We start from the raw sequence: 10,309 nt of genomic DNA, 5'->3' as shown, positions 1-10,309 counted from the left end.
GAAATTGCACTTGGACTTTGTGTCAAGTAAATAAAATCAACATAACTATTGCAGTTTCAAACTGCGACCACAGGAGGGTACGACTGGTCACAGTGTTAAATACATTTGATCCTGAATGCTTAAACTGCCATGTTCTTGAAGATGCATTTTTAAATGCAAGATTTCGTGTGTGCTTTTAAATAATTAATAACGCTGACATGATTAAAAAAAACAACTACATGATGTGTCTTAAAACACATGACACAATCAGGAAGTAAAGACCAACAATAAAACGTCCGACCAAAATATTGTATATAAAAACACTACAAAAAAAACACATTTACTACTCAACCACAAAATAAACTTTTAATAAAAATGGTAAAAAAAAATAAACCATTGACACGTTTAAATTATGTAAATAGTTAGCAGGTTAGGTAATACTCATGCGAAAGCTTGTTGTAGTAGTGGTGATATGTCCGAGCACCCGTGAACGCATCAAGAACAGATGCGAGCCAATAGCGTGCGGCGTCCTGCTGAAGGAAAAAAACTGTTGAAAATCGAGACGAGGAGCGAAGCGGAGGCTAGAAACTCACAGCCGGCACCGGGGCTAGTGTCTTCAACAAAGCCTCCCAGAAAAGTGAATGAGAGAGCAAATATCTGGCTCTAGCTACTGAACGGATAGTCTCTGTGATATCAGCCAGTGTGTCGCAAGCAAGAAGCGCAGATGGTGAGTGCTTTTTGTCGTCCGTTTGCACCGTGTGTGTGTGTCTGCAGCCTCCCCTCCCTCCCTGTGCTGCTTCTTTTTTGTGAGATGAGGTGAGGTGATGATGTCCGTCCACTCAGAAAGGTTTAGCTATCCAGGAGCTAGCTCGTTTTGTGAGTAACTGTGTGAATATTTGATCATAAGGAAAGATTTAGTTTTCAATTTTGGGGGAATTTAAACGCCCACCGCCTTGTTCTGTAAAATGCTAACAGAGCGTCTCTCGTTTTTTGCGTGTACTCGTTAGCTAGCTTTATGGCTAATTAACAACATGATTTAAATCTTATGAATTATGTGCTGTTACACTGACTTCTAGCTTACCTTGCTCTCACCTCATTCTAAACGACAGTTTGTTGAATTTCAGTGCTTTTATTAGGAAAGTGTTAGTTCATATAATTCTTAAAACCATGTGACGTTATTTATGTTCTTGTTTTGATTATGAAGCACTTCTTAGCCGTAGCTAATGATAGTGACTACCTGCAGATTAGGAGTTATAACTAAACTGGCCTGCAAACTCCTACCTGCTGAGTGTTGCATAAACATCTGGAGTACATCCAGTCTCTGCGGTTAAAGAGCTAAACCAAGAAGTAAATATGCAAATTTGAACTATATTATCTATATTATGTCACATTTGTCCTAATAAATATGCAAGTAGGCAAGTAGGTATCCTGGTTTAATATATGAGCTTATTCAGAATCATTTTCACTGCACTAAGGATCCTAACATCAAGATTTTTCAACTGTAACTCAACTGTATTTCCGTAGCAATAGGGGATGATTGCATGCATTTTGCCATTAAATTTTCCCAGCATATCTGGGTTGAATCTATGGTGAGGAGTTTAACCATGATCATTCAAAAAACTTGATCATAGCAGGCAACTACATGTAACAAATGATCCTTCATAAGTCCACTGCTGTGTGCAGTGTACAATCACCTACCAAGTTGATGAGTAAGTAGATTTTCAGCTTCATACGGATTTTATTGCCCGTGTTTGTGTTGTTTAGATGTTTTCAAACCGCCATGTGGTCTGGCAAAACCACTTTTTATCCCATCCAAGGCACTGTAGTGTCAGGAGTCTGTAATTATAGCCCTGACATATGGCGACAAAGCTTAAGTAAGTGTGTAGTCGCTTTCATTTCCTTCCACCGTCAGTGGCCTTTCTCTGACAGTAATTTCAGTCAGAGTTGACGGCACAGATTGACACCCTGCTCTGCTGGCTGGTTTATGTCAGTATGATTTGAGTTTCTGTTATTATAATTTGTCTAACTTGTTTGCCCAGAAAGCAAATAAATATTGCAGCTTTAGGCTAGATGCATTGTTACAAAGCTGCAGTAAGACTACTAATGCTCATTTTTGTTTGACCATATGTTCTTTGTCAGACAATTACCATTAACGGCACAAAAACCTGATTTGTTAGGCACATCAGAAGTGCCATATGTTGGAAGAGGGGGTGTTTGCCCACAGTCAGATGTGCAGAACAGTATTAAATGGGTCATCAGCAAGTCCATGGCACAGAGCTGCAGGAAAAAATGGTTACCAAAAATAGTAGTATTTATTTGTATATTAATGTACCGTGATGTAGATGTATACCTGTATGTTACCTTTATTTCCAGTTCATTCAGATTTTGTGACATGTGCATGTCTGATTTGTCAATCAGCCATATTTATGGGTACCGCTTATGGAAGTACTGATTCAGAGGAATTAATACATTACTTTTACAGATCCCAGTCCAATTTGTAGGGACTATGTAACAACAAGGCAAGCGATATAATTTGGATGCTGCAAAGAAAATGTCTTATGTCTTCTATATTTCCTTGACACAGTCCAAAAGTTTAGAAATACCCCATGGTATCATCAGTCAGCATCAGATCTCTACCGAATTTTCTGTTGTTTTTGTAAGCCTCACACCGTGACTTAAAGGATTCCGTTCAAACTTGAGAACTACTTACATAAGGTGCCATTTTGGGTCATGTTCCTGTTCCTTGCTCCTGCAGTCTGGTTTGTGATGGAAATTTCGCAGAGCAGATATTTGCAAGTGAGATTTTTTTTAAGACGGGATGAGGCATGTCATCCTGAATTCCAGTGCTGGAGGAGAATTCGATTGTGAAACTCCTCTTCTCCAGTCATTGATAAGATCTTAACAGATATGGCACTTAGGGCTGTTTTCTTTAAAAGAAGTTGCAAAGGGCAGTGTCCTCCTCCTATGTCAAGTCAACACAGGCATCATGTCTTTAACGCATTCCTTCAGAGTCTGTCTCTGGCTTCAGTTATAAGCAGAAAACATAAACAGACCAGCTGCTGCAACATACCAGCAACAACCATTAGTTGCTGACATCGTAGACTTGTACATCAAGTTTTAGCTTTGTACAGGACCACAAACACTATGATCAGACAATCTAAGTGGTTTTAAATGTTCCTCTGGGCAGCTTCTTCAAAAGAGGAACAGAAAAAAACACAGATAGCTTTTGCAACAAAGGTAGACTGATAGAATACTTAAAAGTTCTGTGAGCATAAGCGGCTCACTGTTGATTGCAGGTCAGCATCTTTCTGTTGTGTGTCAACTTCCTTATACACAGAGTTTTAATATTTGTTAAACTAAATAACTGTTGGTTACAGGAAACCAGGACATTGTCATGTGACACAGGTGCCTTAGTTGTACTTTTCTATGATCACTGACAACACATGAATTCATCAATACTTTTCTCTACTATTTTGTTAGTCATTGACCTATTTTGGGTCTAATTGGTGAACACACAACAGCATGAGGACGGTCTGTCTGAGACAGGAAGTGAAAAATCTTGTCTGTCAGCTGACAAAAGAGACTTGTAGACATGCGATCTTCTCTGCAAAATAAAAGCCCAAAATGTCACTTTTTGAACAGAAAGTTCAACAAAAAGAAGTAGTGGCTGACCAAACACTTCAACCAGATATGATGACTGTGCAGACTAGTGATAAATATCTGTGTGCTCTGTGAGACAGTCAAGTGTCAATAATAGGTTTTTATTAACTCCACACCAGTCTGATGTGTTTTTTCCTCCCAGGCATCTTACCACATAACTTACTTGGTTATTGATGGATGAATACTGTCAAAGTAAGGTTGCATTTTTTTGCAGCAGCTGTTTTTAGTTGTTGGATCAGTGCCATGAGGTTCAAAAAGAGCCATATACAGTAAGATGCTGATTTGAGACTCTGTTGCTTGCACTGGACTGGAAAATGTTATCCGTTATGATTAAAGTCAGGCTACTGGACAGTTAATAAGTCAGACCATTAATGTTTCATGTGTTTCAAGGATAAGGGGCTTCATATTGTTTTGTTCCACTGTAGCTGTGCAAAGTGATTAAACAATGATCACATTTCTAAAAATAAAGAATGAGAGAGAGTGGGAGCCTTGTTTTGGATTAATGACAGACATTTGTTAACATAACGCCTGCCTGCCCTTGTAGGGGCCTGTGTGTGTGACACAGTGTCCTTTTAGTGATGCTCTAATGTGAAGCAAAAGGGGTTGTCTTGTGCTTCTCCCCATCAGTGTCACAAAAGCAAAAATGAGGAGATTTCCATTTGGACTTCATGAGCACATTGACCCTTGACCCTCATAATACTATTCAGAGTTGTTCTAGCTGGTCTGGAGGCAGACGGCTCTTGTAAAAACTTAAGATTTAGGGTAGAGGGGCCTGGTTAGTAGTTTTAGTGTCTGTTTGAGTTCTACAATAGTAAAGCTGGTCCCTCAGTATGGTGATAAGCTCTATTGGCCATTACTGATGTCTTAAAAAGCAATTGCTGAGTAAGAAAACAAGAAACATTGATGGTAGAAACAAAAATAATAGACATCGCTCTCTCATTCTCAAGTCACAGATGTGCCAGAAAACAGGGTAGTAAACATTTCATGACAAAATCCAGATAGTAGTGCATCTCAGATAATTGAAACAACAAGTGTGAAAGCAGTTCAAGTGTGTTACCCATATTGTCTTAACTGTTATTCAAAGGGCTGTGCAGCAGAATCGGACTAAAAGCTCCTGGGTGTTTGCAACGTGAACACAAACACACACACACAGGCAGACATGTGCAGGTGAGATTAAATCTGAGGTGAGGGCTCGCACCGTGTGAGGAAATGATGCTGTGAGCTGAGAGTTGAAACTCTGTTCTGTTGCAAGAAGATTTGAACGCTTGAGTGAAGGTGCTCTTTGTTTGGTAAGATAACCGCACTCCAGCTGGCTCTAGTTTCTCACACACTGGTATGTCAAATAGCTCCACAGTTCAAGCAGTGTTGGGGCAGAGCTAATTAATCACACCACAAACTGCCTTTATTTTTGAATCAAACACCAAGTTCAGTGTTCCTAATAGCTCTCCATTTCCTACACCCCTATTCATCTGTCAGTCTCTTACATCAGTGTGTAGGGTGAATGGTTATTAAACAGGGATAATCGTCCTTTTATTCACTTTGTACTTACAACGCTCACATACAACAAGCAGTTGCTAGCTGTCAGTTACTAGGATAAAACTTGAGTAGTTCCTGCTGGGACTCTACAAGACAGAGGAAGCTACGTGTGTCTTAACAACTTCCTGCCACATTCTAGCTGTTTGGTGGCAACTGAGACTGATGTACATATAAGGTAAAAAAACGACAAGATGGCACAAGCTAGTTGTTTAGGATGTCTGTGTATTAGAACACAGGGCTACCACTAAGAGAAGAAATCTTACTGCATCATTTTAGAAAGAAAGACCAGTGCATATGCCTTCACCCTGTTTCCCTTTTTTTATTACTTGAATGAATATGTATGCATCATTATTGTTCTGGTTTTCACACCTTCAAGTGATTGTTCTCTACAAATGTGTAGTGAGAACTTTACACATTCAAACTTGAGTTTCAGAAGTGTTAAACAATTTTGAGATCAGACTCATGTTGGCTCAGCAGTTGTACTGAAGCAACAGGAAGTGGTCTTACATGCAGCCTGCTACTTAACCAGAAGAGTGTAAGCAGTCTGCTTACACATTGCAGCAACATATCAGCTGAGCTAAAGGGGAATCAGGGATGTAGAGGAGACTGTTAGGATGTGATTGCATCTACAGGAAGCTGCATGGCCTCACTGTTAATGAACCAATCGTTTCAAAAGCTTGTCATCCGGTTGTCAGACAACACACTTGTCATTTCTCCTACTTAGCTGTTGAGTGGTGCTTTAAAGCAGCTAGGACAAAATACGATGCAAATTACAGCTACTATTCATAATGTTTGGATAGTAAATCAAAGAGGGCCACTCTCAAGAGGTGTAGTGATAAGGCGGGGTTATACGACGTTGAATATGCAGTGAAACAGTGTAAATCTGATATTACCATATCTTTAAATATCTGGTTCTGTCAGCATTGGATCAAACTAAGCAGTTCTCTCTGATCCCAAAGATCTCTTCTTTACAACCCTGGTAGCAGGCCTGAACCCCGCCACCCATATCCAGCTCAGCCAGACTGCCTTACATAACAGGGTTTTTGCAAAGTCTGCAGTGGACTTTCCACCTACCTCAACAGAGGCTACCCTTCTTCCAATGCCACTAAGAGTTTTCAGTGGCAGCAGCAACTGTGTTCGTGTCCTGAATGTATTAGTTATCTGCTTAAACTACCTGTTAGTCCTATGTAAAGCTGCGATCATGCTCGTTTCAGCTGCAGACATGCTGCAGTCATCCAGAGTGCACATCCAGTCATTGCTACTGTGTCTCATCTTAATCTTCTTAGTCATTTAGAAGTCTTTCAGTTGCTCCAGTCACCATGGACCAAGCTACAATTAAAAAAAAAAAAAGAAAATAATGACAGTGCAGGAATGTCCTGACCTAGTGTCAAACGGCAGCCAGATAATAAACCTACAAAGATTGTAGGGCTGCCCAAAACAAATGTTTCATTACATTACAAGCTGGAGAAGATCTCACCACATTTAAAAGAGATTTCTGTAAAAAATGTATTAACTGGAAGGATGGTTCTGTGTTGTGCTGCTGTGTTAACGACAGCTCTGTGCAGCTCACATGACCAGACAGAAGGCACCTGATCCTCTCCCAGGGGTGCAAAGAAACAGATGGAGCGAATAGACAGAAAGGGCAGAAAGAGATCAGACTAACATTGCTAACACTCTGATAAAGGTAATAAAAGGATGCTACACAATGTGCATGGTTAAGAAGCTCTTGGATTGATTGTAACATGATAGGACAGATATCTATTGTTTTTTTCACCTTAAAATTGTGACAGCAATCAGCGCATAGTTTCTTTTCTTTGCTTATTCAGGACACTCGGAACACTGAGGAAAAACCTGTCCAGCGATCTAAGGTAAATATACATCTTCCTATATTTATCTCTGTGATACTCGTGTAACATTTTCCATGTTTGCGTGTGGTAGTGAATGATTTTATTTTGTTCTGCTCAGTCCTTCAGCTTTAAGAGTCAAAAGGAACTGTGTTCATCATGTGAGAAGACCGTATACCCAATGGAAAGACTGGTTGCTAACAACCTGGTCTTTCATTCAGCATGTTTTTGCTGCAAGCACTGCAAAGCCAAACTCAGGTGACTATATGTTGTGTTTTTGTGTAATTATTTGACTTTTCCTTTTCTCCCAGCTTACCTTGGATAGTATATAACTTTTAGTCCCTCTCCTTCTTTGCAGCCTTGGTACCTTTGCAGCCCTTCAAGGCGAGTTTTACTGCAAACCCCACTTCCAACAGCTGTTTAAAAGCAAAGGCAACTACGACGAGGGTTTCGGACGCAAGCAGCACAAAGAGCTCTGGGCCTCCAAGGAGTCAGAAAATATAACAAAGACACCATAATCATGTCTGCGTGTGTGCCATCCCAGGCCTGCCTCTATCAGTTTCTTTCTCCTAACACCTCCAGTACATTACAATGAACACATGCCTCATAGACTGGGGCAATGTTAAATCACCCACACGCTTACTTGATTTTAAACGCCACCAGAACAGATTCATGCACAAACAGCCGGTAAATGGCTGGTCAGTGATGATCCACACCACTCAAGATAAAATTTTAGGGATAATATTTTTTGAACTTTTTTACTTTTGTTTTTTATTTTCCAATTTCCTATTTGGAATTGGTAGTTGATTGTGACCAAAAGCCTTCTCTGGTGTGGGGAGTGTAACAATAATGAACTTTTATTTTTGAATTCTTTTGAAAAATTTGCACCCTTTTTTCAATGTATGCTTTAGGCAAACATATCAGAGCATCGATGTTTAGCAGGAGAGCATACACTCAGGTCAATTTATACCCATTTAAAAAAATGCATAATTTAAATAATTGTAACAAAACATAAATCAAAAATAATAGTCCTCAGTGTTATGATAAAACTGTCAAACAAGTTTGTCAGGTTTCATATGTATGAGGAACAAACAGGGTACTGTAAAATAGCCGCACATCAGCAACAGCTCAACCTCGTGTTTAAGTTTAATTATCGCTCACTTCATCCCATGGTTTGTTCTTATTGTAATCCCCACTTTGATACTTATCCTTGCATGTTGGTATGACTGGGTCTTGATAGCCTTATCTTATGACTGTATTGATCTCTTGTGTTGTTAATGGTTTTACTTGTTTCATGGATGCATAGCAAATCACTTTTTGTCATGCCATAATTTGACCTCTGAGATTTTATGGTTGAAATTTGAATGGATTCCTCAGATTGTGTTTTGTATACTATCTGTATGTAAAGCTGTGGTTTGTAATTGGTGAACATTCCCCACCAGGCTGTACACTCATCTTGCACATGACCATACACAAACACCAGACAAGATTGATTGATTATCACAGGGAAACTGAGACCTCGTCCACAAACATCACTCATACTGTACTGTGAAATGTTTAGTAGGAGCTGTAAACATCAGTGTGATTTCTGTGACCTAAATGAGGATGTTTATGGACGGGGCTTGAACCTCGCAGAAGATCGCACAGTTTTGTCCCCTTGTCATTGCACACTTGTCAGTTGTTGGTGTCTTGTGAAGATTTCTTTCCCATGCTGTGTTTGAGTGTGTCAACAAGTAGTTTAGACAGATCCAGTCCGATCACTGTGTCTTTATCATCCATCATCTTTTGTTCCCTTTAGTCCCATCCATCAAGCGTGGACAGGTTTCCTTTTTAAAGTAATGCCTTCCTGTTCTCATTTTCTGTCTTATAAACTAAACAAAGCTAACAGCTGGACCTATTTTTATTACTAAATTTACAATAGGTGGATGATGATTTTGTCACTGTACTGGTCCCCTTATGTGCACCTGCATGCTGCATGCAAAACCCAGTGCAGAGCACCCCCTACTGGAGGTAGTGTGACAGTGGTGTCTAGTGTGAATGGAAGAAAAAAAAAATAACTTGCCCATGAACTCAGCATAGCCTTTATTCAAAGTGTTTGAATATGTTGCCTCTGTCTGCAGTGCAACTGCTGCACTCCAGCTGATATCTCATTGTAACCTAAGAGAAATTAATCCAGTTAGACAATAGTTTGATGTTTATATATCATTCTGTGCAAAGAATGACTAAAGCCATTTAAATATCTCATTTTAGAAAATGTCTGAATGCCGCTGACATTTGAATGACAAAACAGTACTCTCTGTGACTGAAGGTTTACTGTGAATTTGAGCATGCTGTGCAAAATGGAAAGCTAAACAGAGGGATACTTGCTACTTTAAGAGAAAGAGAAGCCTTAGAAATAAATAGCTCACCTTATTGCTTTTTCAACAAGACCTTTTGAGTGCACAGATCTATACAAAGAAATCTCCTCCTCATGCCTTCTCAGAAACAGATCTGCTTACTTCCACTCTACAAATTGTTTCATTCAACCAGCAGCCATTTGTTTCCTATCTAGCCATTTTGTTTACGTGTATAATAGTTCTACTTCCGCTGTTATCTTGTATGCTTTCCTTTGGCATCGTTAGATGGTCCTCTGGATCCCAGACAATGCTTTAAAATGAAGAGAATTGTATCTAGAAGTGTTGTCTCCGTCGTTCTTTGTTAGTGGTTTGCCCAGGCACAACTGCAAAATCTGTGAATTGCAACGTCAAGTGTAATAAAGCAGACAAGGTACACTTTACACTGGTGCCAAGAGGCTCAAATGCATTGTAATGTTTTAATGTTAAATCTGTGAGTCAATTTATGTTTGTGCTGAACTTACTGTGGACTTACTTTCCAATGCTGTCGTCATTGAGACATTTAAATGTATGCATCTTTGAAAGTGTATTACAAACTTGACCTGTGGATTTGAGGTGGCCTTACAGCTAAAGGACACTTGGTTTGTGTTGGCGGTCTTTCTCCTCTCCATTCTTTCTCCCTTTGCGTATTTGTGGTTTAAAACATTTTAAAATGAAAGCGCCCCTTTTTACACCAATACACACAATCATTCTGTGCATAATCTTTTTTTTTTGTTTTTTTTTTTACATGCTTTTGGAGAAAAAAAAATAAAATGCTGGTGTTGATTTAATCATTGAGTTTTATACTGTGTATTGTGTATAATCTGTGTGTGTGAAAACACTGTTAAAAATGTACATATAGCATTAATTTAGCATTACCTGTAATTACTATTTAGAACAAAAGCTACTTATGACTAG

At 39.3% G+C, this 10,309-nt stretch overlaps 1 protein-coding gene and 1 long non-coding RNA gene across 2 annotated transcripts; both read left to right on the top strand.

The window, feature by feature from the left end:
* Positions 1–532: 532 nt before the first annotated feature.
* Positions 533–10,132, top strand: limd2 (LIM domain containing 2). The gene is made up of 4 exons (XM_028411631.1): positions 533–706; positions 7,002–7,043; positions 7,141–7,277; positions 7,378–10,132. The coding sequence occupies exons 1-4, from the start codon at positions 704–706 to the stop codon at positions 7,535–7,537; spliced, it is 342 nt and encodes a 113-aa protein (XP_028267432.1). The 5' UTR covers positions 533–703; the 3' UTR covers positions 7,538–10,132.
* LOC114439591 (uncharacterized) lies at positions 869–6,581 on the top strand. Its single transcript, XR_003671075.1, has 2 exons — positions 869–2,388; positions 2,437–6,581. It is a non-coding gene; the product is annotated as an uncharacterized LOC114439591 (long non-coding RNA).
* Positions 10,133–10,309: the final 177 nt, after the last annotated feature.

The sequence above is a fragment of the Parambassis ranga genome, chromosome 8 (assembly GCF_900634625.1).
Source record: "Parambassis ranga chromosome 8, fParRan2.1, whole genome shotgun sequence".
Lineage (NCBI taxonomy): Eukaryota > Metazoa > Chordata > Actinopteri > Ambassidae > Parambassis > Parambassis ranga.
This window is presented reverse-complemented; position numbering and strand designations above follow the sequence as displayed.